This window comes from Lepisma saccharinum, chromosome 2 (assembly GCF_977018435.1).
Source record: "Lepisma saccharinum chromosome 2, izLepSacc3.1, whole genome shotgun sequence".
NCBI classification, from domain to species: Eukaryota; Metazoa; Arthropoda; class Insecta; order Zygentoma; family Lepismatidae; genus Lepisma; species Lepisma saccharinum.
Window position 1 is genome coordinate 38,460,374 of NC_139230.1, and position 25,307 is coordinate 38,485,680.

The 25,307-nt window shown below is 38.0% G+C and overlaps 1 protein-coding gene across 5 annotated transcripts in view; it reads left to right on the forward strand.

The window, feature by feature from the left end:
- Positions 1–25,307, forward strand: part of NfI (Nuclear factor I) — a 436,655-nt gene that overhangs the window by 116,503 nt on the left and 294,845 nt on the right. The window contains exon 1 of one of the 5 annotated variants that reach the window (XM_083117281.1): positions 4,172–4,268. The exons of the other annotated variants lie outside the window; for them this stretch is intronic. Coding sequence (XP_082973407.1) covers positions 4,218–4,268 — 51 coding nt within the window. The 5' untranslated portion in view covers positions 4,172–4,217. Of the gene's footprint in view, positions 1–4,171; positions 4,269–25,307 lie in introns of those variants that run through there. 5 annotated transcript variants of the gene reach the window in all.

Genomic DNA, 25,307 nt, shown 5'->3' on the forward strand with positions numbered 1-25,307 from the left:
TTTACAACACTCCCCCTTAACCATTTTTTTCACCGACTTCACCATGCGTACAACTTCAATGTTGTTTCAGCAATAAAGGGGTCCTGGGTTCGATTCCCGGTGAAGGCACATAGTGGTTCGGATACCACTTTCAACTGTAGGTCCAGTCCCGATTAGCCTTACTGTGCATAAAATGGACTTAAAACACCAAATCAATCAATCAATCAATTGTTTCAGCAATAGAAATTCGCGAAATTTTCCGTCACGTCAAGTTCGTGTTTCCCAAAGTAAATAATGCTGACTAATCTTAACATTATAATCGGTGCGCTGCTACTTGTATTTGTAAGGGGATTCTCCCCTTACTGAATCAAAACAGGACTAAGATATTTATATACACCAAAGATAATCACGTGGTCTCCGTGACGATGCACACAAGTGATTTCAGTCTATTTGGACTTCCAGTTTTTGAGGTTTGTCGCTTTTCTGTCTGTGTGTGTGTGTACTCGTGTATATATATACGTATATTGAAACAGTCAGATAGATTTGAGGTGGAGAGTGTTCATGGAAAGCTAGAGATCAATAACAATGCACTAAATACAAAATTAGAAAAAATAATGCCCAAAGTCTTCATGATCATGAAAATAGTTGAAGCAGACGTGTTTGTTCTCTTCGCAAAAATAAACATTTAAAGTTCACTTTGCGCTCGGCCACACAAGCGGTTAAGGCATTTGTAAAAGATTATGTTTTGCGTTATTGCATCAGAGAAAGTCAAATGAAAGAATTAAAACATAGAAGTGCATGCATGATTTGCTAAGGTGACAATTCTTGTCTACTTGCCTATAAATGTATTAAAGAGTCTTCCTGATGCCGTTGTTGTAACGCTGTTGCCGTGTATTCAAGGAATCTAGTGCCAACCTCCGTGGCGGAGTGGTTAGCACATCGCGCTGTGACGCCAGGAGCCCCGGGTTCGAATCCCAGCCTGGACATTGGTGTTCTTTGCGAGCGTCCCAACATTAATTTCACCATATCATCACTCATCCTCATCTTCGCGATTAGCCTAAGGTGGCAGAAAAGCGGAATATAATATACCAAACCAATCGATCACGGGATCTCGCGTTCGATCACCGGTAGAGGCACATTGCACAGAGGTTCGGATTCTAATTTAAACGGAAGGTCCAGTCGCGATTGGCCTATAGATATAAGGATAAAGCGTACTTAAACCAAACTTTAACAACCTTTGTATAATGGACATATTTCTAAGTCTGAGTTTGAGTTTTTGTTGTAAGTTCACTTTATGCACAGAAAGGTTAATCGGGACTGGACCTACGGTTTAAAGTGGAATCCGAACAACTACGTGCCTCCTCCGGATATGGAACCTGGGACCCCTTGATTACAGGTCGACGACGCTACCACTGCACCGTCAGGGAGGCCCCATATTTCTAAGTGTTAGGTCGATGTGTTAGATACAGTAAATACGATGTTGAATCACTGAAATAGTAGATTTAAATCCCCATCAAGAGGGTATTGAAGGTGACATCTGTTCTCTTGACACATGAATCTAAGAAACAAAGTCAATGGTCAGTATACGCCAGTGGAGGAACATGCTTATATCAGTGGACATTATTAGTCGTATTGCATTGTGTACTATCATCTTCAAAATTCACGAAACATTGAACAGCGCGAGAATGATCTTCCTGGTGCATCCAGTTACATCTCCTGGCATTCTTTGCTCGCGTGTCCTTCCGTTGGTGTGAAAAAGAGGAGTTGAAACTGTTTGAAAGACAACTGCTTTGTTAAGTGTAATTTATATGTATATATACACGAAGCGAACATCTAGTAAGAAGAAAAGGGACTTGTCTGAAGGCATGCGATACTTAAAGTAGTCGTTCTTGCCTCATGGCACCGCCATGTCGCTTGTGTCACAATAGGTAGACTCCTCACCCGAGAAGAACGCTTAAAATATGGAGCAATAAATTTTAAACCACCAACACGAAAAGCAACGCGAGAAGAAAAGAAAAAGAAGTAATCATGATACGGCTTCGTACTGTAGCAGGCAGTGGGAAAAAATCACTCCAGCTGTAATATGGACACGGATGTGGTCACACTGTAATTCCAAACTGGTGTCGTCAATTGATCTTCTTATATCTTAGTAATAAACTTTAATACTGACGGCGGACTATCTAACATTCCCCACGATGCTTCGTTCTATATCCTCTTACTCATGTTCACGCTATCGCGTAGTTTGTGTACATAAAATACATATTTTTATAGGAAAGGTAAGGTGTGTGTGTGACAGAGATAAAGAAATCTTTGCGACGCTTTTCTTCCACTTTTGGTTAATCGCGACGACGAGGATGGGTGACGAAAATAATGAAGGGACACTCACAATGAACACCCATGCCCAGGCTGTGATTCGAAACTAGGACCCCTGGCGTCGTAGCGCGCTGCGCTAACCACTCCACCAAGGAGGTTGGCACACGTATACAAATGCAATTACAATGTCTGTTCATAGTTTATTTGTGGTAATCATGGAATTATTTTTTTTAATAAAGAAATGGAATTGTGATGAAAGCACGGCATGTGAAAAGCATTACCTAAACTTTTGACCACGAGAGAAAACTTATTTGTAAGAGCATGTAATTTGCATTTGTTTTCTTACTCTATCATGACATTTAAATATTATTGCGGTTGATATTATTCTTCTATACAGGTAAAACTTTGGTGAACGAACGGAGTTTATCGCTGATAAATTTATGTCTAATTCTGTGATGACAAAGTTGTATAATTGATCAGTATGCATTAATAGTAATAATTGTTATTGTGGTACTGATAATATTTTGTGGGCTATCATAAATTGAAACAAATATATTTGTTTGTAATTATTTGAAAAATACTTTTATCTTTTTCCGTAATTCGAAAGTTATTACCATATTCCCACCATCTTGATAGAGATAGAAATATCGCTGACACACGTGTGAAACACAACTTTCGACCTTCTTGAATAAATGTATAAATTGCGGCTCAAAATGCACGTGTTTCATAACGTTTAATATATTGCTCGCTCCCACGCAAGCATGTCATTATACACAGGGTCTGTGGTGAACAGCGACAAAGGATATAGTTACTAGAATTCTTGAAACATTGCATGTAATTTGTCTAAAATATTTGGACCCGGGCGAATTGATATTTTGGCACTCTTTACAAGAAATGTAAAAATATCTTTAAACATTAATTTTATGTACAATTATGTTCTATTGCTTCACAATTGTAATTGAAACTTGTGAATTAATTACTTCCAATGAGAATCGGGTTGAATACCTTCTTTGAATTTATCAGTCGTATTAAAACGCTAATTTAATAAAATATGCAGAGTAAGCGCACCCTTTCTGGACACTAATAATAGTGCATCTGATCGATTTCAACACATGATATTCACCTCCCTTCTAGCACCCTCTTACCTCTTAATATTCAGCCTACTCGATGACGCAGTGGTAGCGTCGTCGTCTTGTAATCAAGGGGTCCCGGGTTCGATTCCCGGTGGAGGCACACATTGGTTCGGATCCCACTTTAAACTTTAGGTCCAGTCCCAATTAGCCTTACTGTGCATAAAGTGGACTTAAAACACCAAATCAACCAACCAATCAACCAACTTTTTAATACTCAACTGACCAATAAATCACATTTGTCCTTATATCCATTCGAATTCTATTCAACGCTTGAACATTTGGACTTTGAAATATTGGATATTTACACATGAAAATGGCTTTGTTTCCTATCGTGAACACTTTGGATCTTTCAATACACACTTTGATGTGTTTTTATTGTATTGGTTTAGTGATCTATAAAAGTTCTGTCGACCATTTAAAAGTTAGTGCTCCCAGAATTTCCGGATATAAAGAGCGTTGACGAGGTCTCAAGTCATCCACACAATAGTAATGTCGATGTTATTGATAAGCATATGCATGTCAAATCAATGATTTCAATTTCGTAATTGTTGTATTTGTGTGCCTTGCTGCTCTAAAGCAGCGAACGACTCGAACCATATGACGGAAGTACAGATCAAGACTCGCGCCCATTGGTTATTTAACCATACATGCACAAGGAACTTTAGTCCATACAATTGATTGTTGCGTAACGCCTTGTAAAATTAAGCTACAAATCTATACGAGTTGCATTCAGCGCTTCGAAAGTTATTACTTCTTCAGTTCATTGGATTGATTGCCACGGTGTCTTTGGGAATGGGTAGAAAGAGACGTCCGGTTTGCAAAAAAACTGTGAACAGAAAAGAGGTTTGTATTATACAATTTGTAAGGTGTAAGGGTTGTTTTTCCACCCTGAATCCTTGGAATGGAAATACGTGTATGATTAGTTGCGTTTTATGTGATGCAAGTATCAAGTATCAAGTTCGTATCGAATGAAATCTCCTGATATATACAGAACCATACAGAACCGAACATTGTGTGGTTTTATTTCTCTGGTAGAATTTTCTTGACGCCATTATTATATGTCTTGTATGTGATGAATGACCTTTTTCTTTCAGTAAGATTCCTCTTTTCAGAAAATAAAATGTTATAGTTTTTCATTTAATATACACAGTTAGCTGGTGTTGTTGATTCTTTCGATTTTGTATGTTTTGTTTATGTTGAAGTAAGACAATAATGGCGCTTACCCATGTCAATATTCTGTAATCTATTGCGGATCAGGCCCACCGACCATTGCCACCTAGGTGTCCGTGCGCGTTGGGTAGCCTCACAATCTCGGCACCGAAGGTTCCTGGTCCCAGTCCTGGCCTGGGCATGGTTGTTCTTTGTGAGTGACCCTTCATCAGTTTCGTACATTTACCCTCTTCGTGGTTCTTGTTCGTGATGCACACGCATCTTCACAATTAAATCGTGTAGTTATGGAACGACTATTTGCAACAACGCAGATGGATGAATAATGATGATAAAATTGGATATGGAAACTGTCTTTCCTAAGGTTCGTGATAACAACTCTGGTTTCTCGGTACGGTTTGTGCAAATGCTTGTGGGCGACTTGGGAGATGCTTCTAAAGGATATGTCGCAGCACCCAAATGTCAACCTCACTTCCACGGAGTACACCCCAGTAACTGTGCGCTCAGTATAATCCTCTGTGGGTTTGTGTGGTGTCGTCCGTATCTGTTTGTGATTGTCCCTTCATCCATTTCATCTTATCGCCTTTCATCCTCATTGTCGCGATTAGCCAAAAGTGGAAGAAATGCGACGTATAAACTAAATCAACCAAGCAAGCAAGCAAGCAATAGAAGTCGGCATGCAAAATGTCCAAAATGCTGCGCAGTGAAAGGCCACTCCTACAGCAAATTTAATTTGCTTTTTCCGCAGTTGAGAAATGGGGAAGTTTTCTGTACAGTCTGCGGCTTAAATAACTAGGCAAATTTCCCATTACTATTTTCGTGATTTTAATTTACGTATTTAACTACATTCATTCTCATCGTCGAGATTGGCCAAAGTGACAAAAATCGCAAAATACGAAAATACGAATACGAAATATCCCCCCTTCCCTTTTGTCCATTTTTTACATTTTCAGAACTCTGTGTAGGCTACATTGTTTGAGCTTATGGTACGCAACTCATAGGCTTGTTACGTAATAAGTTGCCTTACAACTTGACAATAACAATAACTTTCAAATATATTGCGTTGTTTAGTAGGAGCGGGGGGAGAGGAGAACATGCTCTTCACACCCACCCTAGATATAGTTAGTTCTTTTGCAATCAATTTCTCTTTTGGTAAGGATTTCTCCGTAACGCACATTTTCTCAACAAAAGATGTTCGCCAAAGGCGGAAGAGTCAATAGCTTCAAGGTCTCTGAACACTTGGATGGTACGGTGGGTAAACACATGAATATGAGGATGTTAAGTATCTAAGAAAGATCCTGATATCTCTTATGCAAAAATTAGAAGCGCTGAAATGAGAGTTTTCCACGTTCTCATCATTGTCATTATTAGATTTAGTTTATGTGTATTTCTAACCGTGTTACCGGACCCAGGTAATGAAAATTCAAGTTGAAGTGTTAGAACAAATTAGTTTCTATTGTGATACTTGTCTGGACTGATGGAGGAGGGCCAGTTAAGAACCAAATCAAGACTATTGGCACTGAAGTTTGAAACGCTACTTTATCAAAGCGAATCAGTTAACGTACTTAATATTTTTCCGCTTCTTTGACATTTTTTTTAAAGGAAAGTTGTTCCCAGACGTGAGATGGGTGGCTCACGATTCAAAGATCTCAATGTAATGGATGGTTGGTTATTCGGTAAATCCTTCGTCTGGTACTGAGACTAACATTTACTTAGGCCTATGTGTTTTATGTTTTTTTCTTTTAGCAGACAACGCTTATTTCCATTGTTACAATCTTAAATTCTTAAAACACACGATGACCCCCAGATTCGATTGTCGTTAAGAACACAGATATTTGAAGTTGACCAATGCGATGAAGATAATTGGAGAACTGCTGGAAAAGTAGCGGCGCAGTCTAAAAAGCTATGAGCCTCAATGAGTTCATCACGCATTGAGAGATGCTGGGTAGTGTTCTGGAGTTTGGAATTACGTTGGGTTTTTAAGTAGCTATCGACTCACGCAATTTTGCAAACAAGAATTTAAACACATTTATTACTGTCATCATTTTATACAACAGGTTTAATAGTAGAATGAAACTAAATCCCATGACGCAACAGCTCTCTAAGGGCCGGGCCTTGCCAAGCACATTCTCATTGGGTGACACGTGATCAGCACATCGAATTCCATCGCCGCTGTCCATCGCTTTCGGGATCTGAACCTGCTGCATCTTTTCAAGTTGCTCACCAGTTGTTCTGTGGGTGCTGGGCCATTGCCGAAATTTTGGTGACTTCAACAAGGAATCTAATGGCAAAAGCGCTAACCATTTGGCTGCGAGAAACCCCCAATAGTTGAATCAATTCTGTGAAAAAATATGACACACGTTGACGGTCTTTAGTGGATAGGATTTATATACTGGTAATATTTTTAATGTTTTAATTAAGTAAGGAAAATGGCTTCGATTTTGTGTCTTGAGCTGAAAAGTTTCAAGCGTTTTATTCAAGTTAAAAAGATTAAGAATATTTTAATATAGGTATTTATTTTAGTTAAAGCTATCAATGTGTATAAAGCATATTTTTCAGGTTCTGAAATGGAGAAATACAGTAGATGATGTTTCCAAATACAGCACGTTTTTCCTTCCCAACTTTAACTTCCATGTTGTTGGTTGTAAATTACGACAGCCCATTTCACCTTCACAGTTGCCTAAATAAGCCACAGTTGGCCACTGAAAATTTCTTAGGTAGGTTACTGCCGTACGTCACTGGTATTCATTGCCGAGGAACGTATGTAATAGCTAAGGCATACGGAAGCATTGTGTCTCTTGTGTCGCTTCGATATGATAGAAGACTGTATGGTGGGTGACCTTGTGCATTCCCCATGGCACCGCCGTATGTTGCTGGATGAGCGTGGGCCTTCACTGACATCTGCTGCATGGCGAGCATTGGACCACCGGGAACGCAATGGTAACGATATTCCTCTTTACACGCTTATGACGATTCGGATGAATGCAATAAACCATGCGTTATATGTGTAAGAATATGCATGACTGTAAATGTCAACAAACACTAATATGTCCACAACTCAAGACGGCATTTGCAGTGCGTGCACGTACCATTTCAAATGGAGTCCATTGAAAACCTGCTGGCGTGGTCCTCACGACGTGATTGGGTACGGCTGAACACGTTAACTTCTGGCTAGCGACAATAGATGGCAGGTTCTGTCTTGTTTATAGCAATTCCTACACACTTGCGTGGAGAGCCCCATTCTTGGCTTCACCGTTTCCATTTGTTTGGCGTTAGAATTTTCAATTCGGCGACTGCCGCGTTTCATCTAGAGGGAAAAAATGCCGTGTGTATGTATGTGTCTTCGTCAAATATATAAAAGATTCTGACTTCATTACTCCGAAAACATTATGCGGGAATTTTTATGCACACACATTAAGATGCTTCAGTTTCCTTGCTCCGCTCATTTGTTTATTGTGTTTATTGCGACAAATGTCACGTTCGCTTTAGATGGATTGAAAATACAATTTAAAGCTGCATACGAAATAGTAAAATGTTATCTCACGGGGATTTGAACTCGCGAGCTCTTAATTACAAAGCGATGGAGTTACCTCGTGCGGTTATCATGTCAATACAAAGTCAGCTCATTATTAATTAGCGAGAGCATTTAGAACAGATAATCTATTGGTGTTCTACCCCACGATAGAAATTTATTGAAATTGAAATAAAGATTTTTGGGTGTTTGAGCACTTTGGCTATTTGCACCCGTCACACTATACGGGGACAATCCCCTTACCGTAACTAAAATCAAAACGTGTCCGTGAGGACTAAACATCTTCTTACCTAGATTAAAAGCTGAGGCAGTAAAGGGGCGCTCAGTTCATATAAGAACAAAATGCAGGACAACACACAGCCCTACAGAGGATTATAATGACTCTGTAGGTTCAGACGCCACAGCCTCGTTGGCCTGCAACTTCTGCTCCACTAGTTCGGTCCGGTTCTTTTCGTGGAACATAACACTCGTGTATATTTCTCATCCTGCCATCTCTATATATAACGTTACATCCTGGTACGGTATGCAACCTGCCATACTTAAGTGTGATTTGGGTTGTCTTTCTGTAAAGGTGCAACTTACTGGTACCCCGTTTCATTCGATGAACTAAAATTACCTGATTTATTATTATTTATTTTGTCAGCTATCCTTTAAAAGTTTTTGATGTGCAATGCCCTTGTGAAAGTGGAAAAAGAAAATACAATGACGACGAATCCTGATCGCTTATACTTGGATGAATGTGGACGCATTTGTATTATTTATAGCACTTCAATTTACTGATTTAATTTCTGGTAATTATTTGTAATTTTCGATCATAACTTAAAGGACTTTGTGAAACACAATCGAAATAAATATTTTTTTCAGTTTTTCCAATTTTCAATGAGATTCACTGCGTTTTAGTGCTGAATGTGGGCAAATATATGAATGCCACTCTCCGTGATATAGTGGCTGGCGTAACTCGCTACTCAGACAAGGATCCTGTATATGGAAGTGTTGTGCTTGGCCAATTATCTTTAAAAGTAGAATAACGAAGTAAAATATGAAATATACAAAGAAATTGATTACTGTGACTATCTTGCAGATTTTTCCCCTTTCACCTAAAGAATTGCTGCTGTACGGATAAAATTAGCGGATATCACACTATAACCATTAATCATACAGTATTGTGACCTAATGCTAGTAGCAGCAAGTTCCTAACCCTATAAATCAGATTGTTGTTACAATATTTCCTATCTTTATTGTGTATGATGGATGTTTTATGTTGTTATTGACTGTTTTGTGAGAGGATAAAAGTCAACTTCCAGAGAAAAACAGAGATTTAATTACTATGGCATAAATGCGATATCCAAATAGATAAATTCGCGAACGTAACTGTTCGTTCCATGAACGCAGTGCAGGTTGACGAAGAACGTGCGTTCTCTGTGAGGGTTAAGATGCGAGTGTTTCCAGAATTGCAAACCCGGAGGATGACAGAGAGTGAGAGAGGGGTGGGGAGAAGAGAGCAGTTTCGCCAGATCGTCACGTGGTACGATATTGATCCGTCACGTGGTTCTGTTTACAACTCGTTGGGTTTTCGTATTTCACATGCGTTACATGGATATTGATATTCGTGTAAAACAGATCTCGCCGAATATCTCATTCAGTTTTCTCGACATGAGTTCTTTCATGAATAAAAGCGCCACATAGTGTTTACTTTTTTTGCTTTCATTTGTTTCTTTATGTTTGGCAACCGTGCCGTCATTTTACAGTGAAAGTTTGCAGGGGAAGATAATGGTTAGAAGGACGTGTGTTATGCTTTCGACAAACCTTTCAGTCGTCGTGCCAAAAGCTTGTGCTCTTTGATTTGAACGGAAAGCTACTTTGCTAATATGGGCAGCCAGACGATAAGGATGTAATTTAACAGATATTTTTCGGATTATTTCTTGTCTTCTTATTTTATGTTGTGCAATTTATTTTCTAATTTCGATTGGGTCAGGGCGATAAGCTTTAAACAAAAGAGAGTTTACAATCCACAAATATAACATTTTAAGTTATCACATTTTTGACATTAAAGTAACTATTCTACTGATAGTTAAGCAACATTCTTCTTACACTTTCTGTGCAATGAATTTTGAAACTAAACACTGTTCATTAAACATAACTACCCTTAAAATACTTTCCCAGATTTGTAGCTATATGTGAACAATTTTATGTCTCGGGTGGGACAGCTTGCCCCAAAAAAAGGTAAAGTGCTCCCCTGTGCATAGCATCACGCCATGAAGGCGTATAGGGGGTGTGGGGGTAACGCACCACACTTTCTTGATCCGGTTGTGAGTGGGGGTGATGTGATCAGCATCACGGCCCTGACCGCCTTTACCCCCCAGGTACCCATGTCATTCGACGCTGGGTGGGCGCCGGGGCCGCTTCCTTCGTTAGAAAAGTTCCCGGATTTGAACCGGCCGAGGATCGAACCCGGGAGGACGCGTTACCGACTGAGCCACCGCGGCCACGATAAAACATTGCCTCTTTACGTAATAAGAAATTTATTTTAATTTCTGTGAATTTTCAAATCATGAAACATAAATTATTTACGACAGAGAGAGAAGGTAATTGACCTTTGAATATTCTAGTGTAGTTGAAAGGGAAATGTAATAATTATAGGAGAAATTAATTGTTTTTTTTTTTTTGGTGAAGCATGTAGCAAAAATACCTAGCCGTAGCTGATGGTTGCATAATGGGTAAGTGCATTTCTTTAAGAGGTTGTGATGCGTCCGTGAGAACAACCTCAACATGAGGAAAATTGCATCATGCTGGGTTCCCGATAATGTCACCAATGTTCAACCATCAGGTAAGGTTAGTTATTGTTGCTTCAGGCTTCATGCAAGTTTTGATCACATTCTTGTGCATTTTTGCCATGATCAAACCTGGATTTTGATCCACAATCACTGTTCAACCTTTGTAAACATGTTTTAGAGCAGTACAGAAAATGGTGTTCATTTCAACATCGTACATACACCACAGCACTCGCTGCACCGACCACTTTCGGCACTCCACACATCGACATGGCTCCAAACTGACATTGCTCACTGCCTGATAGCACATGCACGGTGTTATCACCTTTTCCTGACAGTGTTGCCACTACTTTATTTACAACCCACGTGTGTGTATATGTGTGTATATATATATATATATATATATATATATATATATATATATTATATGCATTATTACACCATAGAATCACAATACGCATTTTGACAATACATTCTACTGTTTTATTTGTGTGGGGCATTAGTATATAGCCGACTCAATTATAGACTAGCGCATTGATTTTTCGAACCACTATTTCGCCTTCGAAGAGACTTGAATATTAACATCCAGTTTTCTGTAGGCTCCACATTTGCATTCTCTCTTCACCCCTCTCTCTGTGTCAATTGGTATAATTTTCATTGTCATTAATTTCAGTTACTGTGGAAAGGATAGAAACAAATGGGAATGAATATATGTGAGATGTTGCCGTCTACATTTACGTTGGGCTACTCTTGTGGTATATGTGAAATACTCCAATTCGAATATTCTGTTGCAATATTTTTATTTCCATTATCGATATAAACGAAGGCACAATCACTTCGAAGGAGTCTGAACTTTTAATGCTGTGGAAAAACGATTTGTAGTTCCTTTTTCATCATCATGTCTCTTGGCTACGTATCTCCTTGTCAGATATGTTTTAATTTTTTCAAGCGATTGTAGGATATCCTCGTGAAGATATTTTCTGTACTTGAAATGCGACAAGCGATGTGAATTTTCCCCAATTGCACCAGACACGCGGTTGACTCGTCGTTCGTTACTTGTGGCGTTGTTTGTGGGTAAAGAATGGAAGAGTTTTAACTTTTAGTAACCCAGTTTATATTGTTGCTGTTGTCATTATTATTATTATTATTATTATTAACAGTGTTAAGTTTCTTTTATTTGGTTAATAGTTTGAAAACTGTTTTTTTTTGCGTGTGTGTGATATGGCTTTATTTTATAATTGTTCCCGTCCGCAATGTTATCGTTACACCTAATTGGAAGTACTAAATTTGTGAGTTTGTAGTCACTGTAAATAGTCACGAGACACTTGGATTGAGATAGTGAAGGAATTTCCCTGTTGGAACAGTGTGTAGGTTAATTGATTGATTGATTGATTTTTTGTTTTAAGTCCACTTTATGCACAGAATGGCTAATCGGGACTGGACCTACAGTTTAAAGTGGGATCCGAACCACTGTGCCATGTGCCTTCACCGGGTATCGAACCCGGGACCCCTTGATTACAAGGCGACGACGTTACCACTACGCCATCCAAGAGGCCCAGTGTGTAGGTTAAAGAAAGACATATACAACCATATGAAAAACAGGAAAAGAGGATAACTTCTTTGTAAACTTGTATATGTATGCGCAACTCCAACAGATTTTACTTCAGGTTGCTATATTTATTTATTTATTGAGAGTATTCCAGATACAGCACAGATGGCCATTTTACACTGAAATTGTAAATTCATTTGGGTTAATCGTGACTGAGTGAGATGGTGAATTGATGAAGAGATTGAAAGAATGAGTAAACCTGTGATTAGAGCCAAAAACTCGACTGTTCTGAAGAACCGTACATAACAGAGTCTGGTCAACATCTCTTCCACGTAGTATGCCCTGGACGGCATTTTTCAGACTAACGAGGCTCTGGCACCTGGACCAACAGCAAGTATAATCCCTTGTGGGACTTCCGTTGTATCCTGTCCATGTACGTTCGTGTTTGCCCTTTCAGCAATATCATTTTTTCGCCTTTAATCCTCATCTTCGCGATTAATTAAAAGTGCCAGAAAAGCGAACAAAGCAATCAGATCAACAGTCTCGTCTTAATAGGGTGCGAATGAGTTTGGCATTGGAATACTTCGTGCAAAACTATGATTGATTAATTTTTGTTATTATTGGTGTTTGTTATTTTATGCCACTTTTGGCTGATCGTGACGATGGAGATGACGAATTAAAAGAGTGAAATTGAAGAATGGACAGTCACAAACATAATATGGTCACGACAAATGTCTGCACCACAAATTATTATGCTAACTATGGCCCAGGCGCAATTGTCTCGTTAGACAGTCCAAGGTGTACTATAGTGTACATATATGTGGAAGTGAGGTTGACACTTCAGTGCCTTCTGGAAAGGTCACCTCTGGTACAAACTAGGGGTGGAAAGTAAGAGAAAATCGAAGTAGGTTCTTTCCGTAAGAAAATTAAATTTGTAAAAAGCTTTGAAATACCGTCACTTTGTAGTATAATTCCTGTACTGTATATATTTACACTTGTCTATTTTCTTCTTCCAGTGGAGCGATATTATTTTGCCGTATATGGGCAGAATGCAATATTCCGCAGTTAAAGAATTTTACACGTATCATTACGATTATATATTTTCTGAAACATCTTATTTTATTGGAGTATTTAGTTTCACTTTTTTAGTGATGAAAGTAATTCATTTCTTGTACTGGCCTTTCCGTTATGTTTCAGATTGGACCGAACCTTCAAATGGAGTTAAGTGTTTCATGGTGTGGTTTGGAAGGTTTATGTTTCCAGTTTTGGCTAGATAAATAGTCTGGTCCTGTATTACGTGCGAATACAACTTTTTTTCGTGAATCTTCCTGGAAAATCTGAACGAAAACCGGAAAATTCCAACGAAAACAGCAACACTTTCCGAGAAGAAAAGAAAAGTTTGTGGAAGTTTCGCACTCTGTGGAAAACTTATTCTTCCCAACCATATTAACGTGTTCTTTTTCCTCTCTTACAATATTCAGTTGAAGGTAAAAGGACTTGAAAATTTTCCTTGTTGTTGGTGCCATTTCCAACTTCCGTAGGAAAGCAAAACAGATTCGTTCCTTTACGTGAAGTTATCGATCATTCACTCGAAAGGTCAGCACGTCGCTCTAGTTCTCAACCCCAATGTGTCAAATTTTGTGGATGGGGAATTAACATGTAGAGATATACACACAAGAACATTGAGTCTTTCATCAGACTGTAATCATTTTGATATCTCTGCCATGGGAACAACAAAATCAGTTTCATCATTTTATCTAATTAGGTATATGAGATAATTAGGTATGTTTTTTTGGCGAGATTAAGTTGAAGATATTCAGTATTGCACGAAGTAGAAGAACACACATTCTCCAAAACAAGAAAACCAGCAAATCCACTCCGGTAATTGCGGGAATAGATCTGTGAATGCAAGTGAAGCTTCTACAAGCGTTTTGCTTACTGCTCGTCGTCCTGCGGGTTTGAAATTTAACCTACACAATATCTCCTGGTTTTTAGTATAAGTGTAATATATGCTTCGATTTCAGATTTTTCTTGACTTCAAAGCTATTTTCAAGACTTCATAAATTTGTAGATTTTGAACGTTTTAACGCAATGTTCCATGTGTATATAATTAATAATATGCAATTATATAATATACACATATTATATATACTATATTAATATGTATAATACATATTATAATATGTATGTAATTATTAGTATTTTCCCTGCGAAAACAATTCTATTGAAAGACGTCCTTTGATAGGGTATGTTTAGTTGTTAAGTATGGTTTAAAATTTTGCGATTTCTTTCTTTCTAAGGAAATGTAGAGCATATTCTGTGTGTGCCAAATTATAAAATAAACCTTTGGCATGTTGGCAATAATCAACTTTCCTATAGTGAATATTGTGTGTCCGTGGTTTATAAAACCACGAACACACTAGCTTTTAACTTTCTTCGCCGCCGCTTTTTTAGTTTTTGGAAAGCAATATTAAATTATTTTTTAAAAAAATATTCCGATATTGTTTGTATACATCGTCGCCTTAACTTGAAGATTCCAGGGCATGATTCCCATAGTGCGCACTTTTCTCAAAGGTTCTTGTCCAATTTTAAACCTTTGCTGCCATTGTTATTAGCCTATATGTGCATAATGTCAACTTAGAAATATATACTTCACTTATAGGCTGATTCCATTGACATTTTTTATATTATGGCAATCAATCCTTTAAAATCTTAAACGAAATTTAAGAGAGAGGCAGTCTACAGTCTGCAATATTTGGGTAATTTTATATTTATTACAATTGGTTCAAGTCTACCAGACGTCTGCATTTAGTCGGGACAGTCCATTCTTTTTAATACTTGTCCCGAACTTTTTCGAACTGCAGTCATGATGAGAAAATGTTCCGTTTTGTTTCCTTTTGTTAAGTTAAGGCAACAGTTGTTGCAGAGTTTTGTTTTTATTAACATTATTATTCTGTTCGCTGTCCATCTTTATTTGGTTCTTCGAAGAAGGAATCCAAACGTGTCTGTCCAACGTGGAAAGGCTGTGCTGAATGAACACACAGATCATCAAAATTCATTAGGAACATCATTCAGATCACGTGAAAATCGTGCGTCAGTGCTATAGCGATGTGCAGAGAAAGCTACCGTTTTCCTTACATACCGTGAGAAAAGAAAGCGGAACTTGAATGACGAATGTGTTTTACCAGAGCCATTCTTCAATGTTCTCTTTGACGTCCTCCCACCTTCTTAAAGCAAGAATTTGATTTCTTGAAGTATAATCATGTTTGTGTATTTTTCTTGTTTTGCGTTGCTTTTATGCCTTTAATCTCGACGATGAGGATGAATTATGATTGGATCAAGTTGATGAAGGGACATTCACAAAGCAACACACATGCCAATGCAGGACTCGAACCTGGGGTCGTGGGTGGCGAGATCGTGAGTTCAGTACTCATCACGCCACTCTGACGTGTAGTTTTTGAATACAACGAATCTCGATATAATAAGGAATTCAAGCTTTTAAAATTGGAAACCATATGAATTTTTTCTTAAAAAAAAAAAAAATATTGGTTTAATTATTTTGCAAACATTCATAGTGATTTATAATTACACTTAATGATTTAAGAAACTCACAAATTTCGAACAGATATTGAATTGCAGAAAAAAATCATCAGTATTGAGAATATTTTTATTTTGTCACAAAATAAAACACACATTAAAACTAGTCGGTTTGCAAAAGCAAATGTTATTCTTTCTAATGATTCATATTGTGATAAATCACGTAATGGAGCCGCGGTGCCGACCTCTGTGTCGAAGTGGTTATCGTAACTCTCTACGACGTCACAGGTCCTGGGTTCTGGGAAATACCGGTTAAGTCATGTGTGCTTGTAATGAGCAAGTGCAAAGAGTCAATTTTTTTCTAAAAAAAAGTGGAAAAGTGATATCAGAGAGAATGACGACAGAGAAACACAGAAAACGATTATTACAACTACTTCACTATATGGCAGATGGTGACTTCCGAGTCCCTTCAATGACAATTATAAGGTAGTCAGTAGAGCGCCTGACTGCCGCCGCGAGGAAGGCCTATGTTCGATTCTCTGCGTTGGTGATGTCAGGTGAGAATTTGAAAGGTTATATGCCTGCATAAACATTTTTGTGGACCACTTAGACTCTTAGTGGGTACCTGGATGCAACCTGGGAGGTAATAAACGGCAAGAGCTTGCTGCTAATCGCACCACCTTCACTATGGAACCCAGGCCCGTACCCAAGAGAAGGGCAAGGGGGCCATGCCTCTCCCTTCGGACTATGAAATATTTTTATGTGAACCTATAAAAACCTACGAAAATAACATTGACGATTTTTTAGATTTGCAAGAATGTCGATTTTGTCGTCCTTGCATAATTGATTGCGTTGTTTGTGGAGAGAGGCACTAACGAGAAGTCTGTAGTTTGCAAAATTAGTTAATTTTATTATTGTAACCATTGATGCAAGGTTACCAGGTTTAATTCCTGTCCCGATTTTTTTCAAACTGAAGTCGTGATGAGAAAATGTTCCATTTTTTTCTTTTTGTTAATTCACATTCAGACACGTTCTTCATTATAAGAATAATTTCAAATTATATTATTTTCTCAACTTAGGTTTATCATGGCTGTTTGATGCTGCTGGTATAAGAAAATAAAAGGATATTTGAAAACTCTTAATTTGCGGAATGTAATTTGATTACTTCAGAGAACTGAATGTAAACAATAATCACCAAACTGTACGTCGTGTAGCATCCTTTGTCTATACGCGACTGTGTATGATTATCCGGGGGTATTGGTGAGTTGAACTTTTTACGTTAATTTGACCATAACATTGTAACTCTCCAATTGTACGTCTCGCTGCAGTACTATCACAGCTTTGGTGGTCACATCTAATACTCCAACAGCATTTCGGATCTTCTCTTTTTCCCCTCCCACATTTTCGGATCTACCCCCCCCCCCCCTTTCCCCCTTCAAATCCTGGGTACGGGCCTGATGGGAACATGTCTACACCCTTTGTGTACTTTAACGGCACGGTGCAATGTACAAGTGAGAGCTTTTTACACTTGGTACAATCAGGAATAAGTTTCCGTTGTTTGGGACATATTGAAAAACATGCTGAAAGTTTCTGGAACTTGCACCCAATCCTAAAAAGAGAACCTTGCATGGTTCACTGAGCCTTGGTTTTTATTATTGCCTTGCTTGTCTGCCAAAAAGTGAATGCATTACACAGGTTTCAGGTCGTGTTTTAACGTTTCCATAACAATGGCAATTTCTAGGGTATTTGGCACTTGAGTCAAAAGATGAAATTTTACAGCAGACAGTTATTTATGCTTATCCTTTTAATATCAAACATTACAGACATGATATAAATGTTTAGATTCTTTACATATACCCAATATAAAATTATACTTATAATATTTTCTTTAATTGATTTAATGTGACTTAAAAGAACGCAACAAAAAAATCGCGGTTTGTGACCTATGTGCCTTTTCCCGAACACCTTATATTTGTTCCTGACTGTACCCACTTTGTTATAAATATAAATATGTACTTGTATAAATATAAATTTTATTTTATTTGAGAGAACTGCCGAAATGCCTTAAAGAAGGGATCAACAAGATTAAATCCAACTTAAGAAAATTGATTTAAAAAAGAAAAACGTGTCATTGTTTACCTATATTACCCCTACAGTGTATCTACATATCAGAAGAAGCGAGCCGAGCGCGTTAAGTGGTCGAATTCCGATTTCATCACCGAATCCGATTTCATCACCGAAGTTACTGGGTTTGAGAACCGTCGTGGGCATGGGTGTTCTTTGTGAGTGTCCATTCATCAGTTTCATGCAATCATCACTCATCCTTGTCGGAATAAGCCACGCTAAATAAAATGCTCTTGAGTAAAACATGGTAAGTGACATTTTGATCATTACTGAGTTCCAAAGTAAAAAGATAACTGTCCTCCAGTTTTCGCGTATAATTGCCATGTCATGCAATTTGCGTTGGACTCGTTGAACCCTTCTAAAATTGGTAAACACAACACTAAAGCAATTTATAGTATACCGACTAATAACCTTTCAGTTTAATGAACTTAATAATGACCAAAATGTCACCATGTTTTACTCCCTAGCCCTTCAAATAACAAAGATATAAAATGCAAGTAAGATATTCTTATCAGTTTAGGAATAAGTTGTGATGACGTGGAGCAGTGTTAACAGAATTTGCAGGAACCCCATAACTAAGAAACAATGTCTAAGAAACAAACACTACAACTGTGAGCGTCAGTGTGGAAATAGGCCCTACGCGCACACATAAACACACATACACACACATAAATACATACATACATACATACATATACATCAGTATAGTGTTGAAGTTGGTTGTTTCTCTAGAATTGTATTGAAACACACTTACTTTTATATTGCCACCAATCGTAATATTTGCGTTAGGAGTTTGGTAAATGAATTTATTTCTTTGGTGAAATGTGGAAGAAGTGTGAACATGATGAATGTGTTCCTTCCAGGTAGCGTTGAATACCGAGGAAGGGTTTCGAAAGGCGACAGAACTTAGGGACCCTCTTCGAGTCGACACGTATGCCTCTACGCCATCCATCTCTCGTCGAGGCAACCAAAAATGGTCCCTTCTTTGGATGCACTATAGAAAATGTAATGTTACACTGGGGAGTTAATTAATATCGTCTTTAGCTTTAGAGTGACAAATATAGCGGGCATCAAACCGTCAGAAAAGAGGGATTGGACTGGGAGTAATCGGAGTGAGTTTTGTATTAGTCCCCAATGCCCTATTCAGTGACGTGAAAAATGTTGATTCAGCCACTTTGCGGCTACGTGAGCTGACTGGAGGCTCTTTGAATTTTTCATTGACTGTTGAAAAGAACACACCAAATATATAATGCTGCAGTGAACAAGGGCACGCACAGAACTTTTCTTCCCTCCCCAAATTTTGTTATTGGCTAAGGGTGCCTCACTCAGATTTTTGTTTTGCGTTTTTTGTTCGATAGTAAGGCCTTAATTCAAGTTCAAGTAAAGTTTCTTTCAATAGGGCAATACTAAGTGGTTGCGAGTACGGTAGCCGTTTCGTCGTTCATGCCAAAAAAAGAGCGAATAATGGAAAAGTTCAAGTGTTTGTAATAATAAAAGTTCGATACTTATTACATATAAATATCTAACATCAAATAAGATACTTTTGTAGCTTTTACATACATTTTGTATCTTAATGTATTACTTGCCATTATTTGTTGTAGCGTAAGCTATTAGCCTGTTTTTGCAGTGCATGTGTTAAATATTTTTAAATTTTAAAAAGAGAAAATGCATTCTTTCTAATATGAAATATCCAGATTGGCTTTTGAATGCTATTTCTTTGCCATTTAATTCTTTAAACTGTTTATTACGTTTATTATTTTCAAGATTTCATTTTAGTCTTTCTATTTCGTGCAGGTTAAATACTATTTTCGGTTTTTAAATCGTTTTTCTAGTTTCTTACCTCCATATTTTTATCTGAATATGGAGCAGAGCTATTCTCTTAGTCTGGTTTGAGTTCTCACATTTTTCAGTCATATTTTTTCTTCTTCCTCTCCCTATATTAATAACTATATATATTTTAGTTTTTTCTTCCCTGCCAACGAACTATGAAGATGTCCGATTGGTTTCTGCTGCTAAGCTATTTTCAGTTAGTTTTTACAGCTTTAGATCAAGACACATCATTCAATCCATGTCATTTACTAAATATGAAAGGCGACCAGAGTGTGGTGCTGATCAAGTAGCCTCCACCACGCTTCGTATGCGCGTTTATCGCACGGTGTAGGTCGCAGGGAATAGCTCTAGTTTTGGTTCAAGCTTGTGCTAGAACAACTTGTCATAACAACATTTCCGGGAATCGAACTCGGGCGTTCAGTGACCAAATGGATAACCGGCCCAGTTGCGTGTCCGTTGGTTCCCGCCAGCCTTCACCGTTCCTTCTGAACGAAAGAAGAGAGAGGAAGATACATTTTATCTCTGAAAGGACTGATTTCGAGTCTCGGCCAGGCTATGGAAAATCCTTTTTTTCATGGAACAATATCATTCGTCTTCATCGTAGCGATTAACTTAAAGTAATTATAAGAACTACTTCAGTAAGCAAAATACAAACAACTGGTCCAGGTTTCTTAAAAAAAAAAAAAAATGTCTGGTACGTACGTTAAAATATGATGCTTTAAACCATTGATGGCTAATAAAAGTGGAGTTCGCTGTTTCCTGGCTAAGCTAGTGACTGTTTCTCAATATTTTGATGTAGGGTATGATATTTGGATCACACATAAACACACACATATCAATTAACCGCAGAGAAACCCTACACAACATAATGTTTATTTGGAAACAGTGATATGAAGTGACCACGAAAACGAATGCCAAATGAATGACCTATTAACAATTTTATACCAAATGGTGAATTTGAGTCATAATTTATCCAGAATTTTCGACTGGAGGGTGCAAAGGAGCGACAAGCGAGACGCCACATGTGTCGCTTGAGAACGAACCAGCCAACCGCAACGTTTCACAGTTTCGTGCAGAATTTTAGTGCGTATTGAAGGATCTGTAGAGGTTTTTCTGGGGTGTTTCTAAATTACTAATTTTATACAGTGTGAATCTTTCCTCTGATGGCGGAAATGATGGTTTTAATGTATTTTACATTATTTTCTACCCTATTAGATTGCTAGAAGGTGCCGTGGGAAAGTGTTATGTGCGAAAGTGTGATAAGGAAGGTCAATGTTCACCTTCGAAGTTCCCCGTGTTCAGCATAAGCTGCTGGGGCGGCATGTAAATGCTTGACCCCGTGCTTCTTGTATCAAGCCCCGTCTTGCAGGCCAAGGGGCGTTGAGGCATTGTCAAGGTTAGATTTCTGAGGTCATCGATCGCTGTTGGGTGTGCCGCAGTTACATACCAGCACCTGTCGGTGATTGACATAGGTTTGCGACATGTACACACATGTGGGGACAATCTGAGCATATTGAACCGATGTCGTGCACGGAAAAGTTTCTGGTCTAGAGCTTACTGGCCTAAGAGCCTAACTTTTCATTGTTGTCAAAAAGCGGTTCCCAGACATGGTACGGTATCGACGGCATGATATCGTATATACTGTATAAGACTTAGCTAACTTTTTTGGAATTAGGGATATTGTCTTGATGTGGAAAATGTCCTTTGCCGGTCTCCGTGGCGGAGTGGTTATTGTAACGCGGTTTGAAGCTAGTGCTCCTAGGTTCGAACCCTGGGCATGGCCTATATAAGGGGGAGGGTTTAACGTGTTCCAATCCCTCCCATTGGTTCAGCAAACATTTTGCATTAATTACATAATCAAATGAACAATTAATCATTTTAGTGTATTACTTGGAAGAACATTGAAGGAAAATATTTATAGTTTATTTATAATGGGTAGCCACATATTCTTGAATTACAAAAACGTTATTTTCTTCATAACCTAAGCATGTTTCAGAATTTGTTGTGATTGTTTGATTTATTTGGTTTCTATTTTAATTCGCTTTCTGCCACTTTTCGCTAATCGCGAAAATGAGATTGAGCGATGATGATATGGAATTGATGAAGGGAAACTCAGAAGGTACACCCATGCCCAGGCCGGGATTCGAACCCGGGAAAACATTTGTTGTGGAAAAATGTACTGTAATTGGTAATAATTAATGGTATGTAGTCTGAAAAAGTGAACATTCAGACACATTTTTACAGATTTTTCAAAAGTTTAAAATAGAAATATAAATACACTCCCTAAATAAATATAATGCTTGAAAATAGAAATATAAATACACTCCCTAAATAAATATAATGCTTGAAAATAGAAATATAAATACACTCCCTATATAAACATAATGCATAATAATAATATTGTTCTTAATAGGTGAACATTGTAATACAGAGATGAGCATAATTAACTGACGGTTTTAAAACAGCAGAACTAAAACGACTACGTTCACTGGGGCATATTATGTAAATGGAATAAATTCTACAATTCTTGGAGATTAATTGAAAAAATAACAGAAACAATTGATATATACACTTGTTGAAGATAAATTCAAACAACACAAACTGATGCTAACCAAAAATAATGCCTTTCAAATGGTCACCTCGTGATGCTACACAGTATTGGAGTCTTATCGAGTGAGCAGTTGAAAGTATTGGGAAGGATGTCTTGAAACGTGTGATGTTAAATTTCGGGAAAAATTTAATATCCTTGGGCTGCTGAAAGTTGAGCCCCTCATATTATTTCTGCATATAGACAGCCATGTCACTGGGTAAAGCATGTATCATTATGTTTCGGACATCTGTTATACAGCGTCGTTCTCCTTTCACTTTTGACTTATCGCGAAATTGAGGACGATTGATGTTCAGATGAAATTGATGAATGGACGATGCCCACGTCGGGACTCGAAACCGGGATATTTGCTGGCGAGATCGAGATTCGATCACTTAATGTTCCCACCACCGAGCCTTCTATCATTGTGTTTAACCATTCATGCATGTCACCTGCTCATCTCTCATCCTCTACGTCGCGATTAACCCAAGAGGTGCAAGAGCGACTTAAAGTAAATAACCGCAATAGAAATAGGAACGTGTTTTCATTAGTCCTTTGTGAATTATTGTGTTCGAAGAAAGAGTCTCGTAAATATGTTGAGTGTGTACGTTCGTGCCGTCCTTCGTGGGAGAGTGGTTAGGGTATGTCTTTCTCCGTCTCTTCAAGCCTAATGGCACAAATTAGCGACTTAATTCAATTATTCAACAGAACAACATGCACTCATGTGCGCGCACATGCACAGTCAATTCACCTATTATGAAAATCTTTACCTTTTTTATTTACAATCTTTACAAATACTATACAATTGTATGTGGAAATACCTGTTAATCTGTCTCAGCCCTTTATCGAGATATTTTCGGAATTTTGAACGCTACATTTCCGCTCTTTTACAGTTTTGATGTTTGGACTATTCAATTCACAGCATTTTCTCTCCCCCTTAATATCTTAAGATGAAACAAATTGTGACACAAGCTTTGAAATTAGAACAAGAAAATAAACTTGTAAGGCTATGTGATTGCTGCTCCTTCAGAAGTATAAGAGATAATCAGCTATTTTTTTCTCTATCTAACTTCGTGGGAAAATTGAGTTCCTTCAACTAACATTAAATACATTTTGTCTCCAGACGACGGACGATTGCTCCTGGGACAATATGAGAGTTTTGAAAGTTGCCTCTCGTAAAACTGTTGTAAATGTTTCGAGATAAGGTCCTAAAAACTGTTTCGTGTCTCCGTCTCTCTGAAAATTAACTGTGGATTATACCAAGGAAATTTATTGAGAATGTAGCAGTCTCTGCAACTATAAAAAGAAGACATGCAAGTATATTGTGATACGAAGTTGGAATCTGAAAATTTAGTTGGGCACTTTAGTATTATTTCACATTACCCAAGACCGTTATCCTCGAGATCAAAAATGTGGAGCGATGTGCACGACGTCACGCGTGTTCGTATGGAGTTGCAGTCTTACATGATAGATTGCAGTTTTTTTTGTAAACATACATATATATATATATATATTTTACTAAGAGCACGTTCTTTGCAATGAGCAACTTCCTCATGATCTTACGAACGTGCGCACCGTGGTCGTTTTCTAACGAAAAGATGAAAAAATTACATGGAATACACAAATTACAGTTGTATCATACTATTACAAGGAGCATATAAGTAGAATTGCAAATGTTTGTAGGTCTTATATTGACCCAATAGACAAATCAGATTAGATCTTAAATTCTCAGCCATGCATGGGAAATATTATTTTTATAAATGTTGCCTTCTTGGTGTGTGTTTTCGATTTATGGGAGTACCAACACTTGTTACAACATCATTGGAGATTTAATGTTAGTTCATATACGATACGTCTGTTCAGTTGACAGGAAGTCAGACTTCTAGGCTGGATATTCGGGTTCGGTTCCAGAGATGGGTAATTTCGGCCAGCAATTTTTCCGTCAGTGTTCCTCCATGAGCAACTCTGGGGATGTCCTGGAGGAAGGGGGACCAAGGGATCCACTCTGATCTCGAGAATGTGGAGCCCGACATCTTTAGTTTTTACATGCATTCATGGCAAGATGCATTACACAAGAAAACATGTTTTATATTTTACTTCTAAGCGTGCACTTATGAACAATGGTGTTCGTAAGTGAACCTTGCGAAAGTCGAGTAAACGTTTTCATTTCATGACCAATTTCAGATGACTCCATTTCGCCACTGTTTTGTAAAATGAGGAGTTTTCATTTATTAGATGCAGTACAGAATGTAATTCTATTTTCTGCAGCTGTAGAAAAATGGAAATTTCACTTTTTCTATGTTTACAACATGTCAGAATCGCGTAGTTTATTTACTGGGAGGCTGTACCCTCAGAAGCAAGAGTGTTTTCTGTCCGACAATATGAAATGGATGTAGTGAGCACAGGAGCTAATGCTGTTGACGTGTAATTAACGTGTCCCGCGTTTGATTCCCGGTGTAGGCATATTACTCACTTTAAACTGTGGGTCCCGTTCTTCTTATTAACTTATGTGAGCATTTAGTAGGTGTAACACAAACTTTTTGAAATGTTTGGAAAAAAAAAATCTCACCTGTCTCTAACTCACCTTCTTTGTTGAGCGATCGGACTCAAACGTAACAGCTCAAAAGGCGGTAATTTCTTGACGCTGTACCCAGCACACTTTTGCTTCCGACTGTACTAGGGCGTCCCTTAACCTGTTGCACTCCGTGGAAAGTTCAGGCAGTGTGAGATGACCATACCACCTCCTTTCTAAGAGGAAAGTTATGCGGTCGAAGGAGAAGTTTTG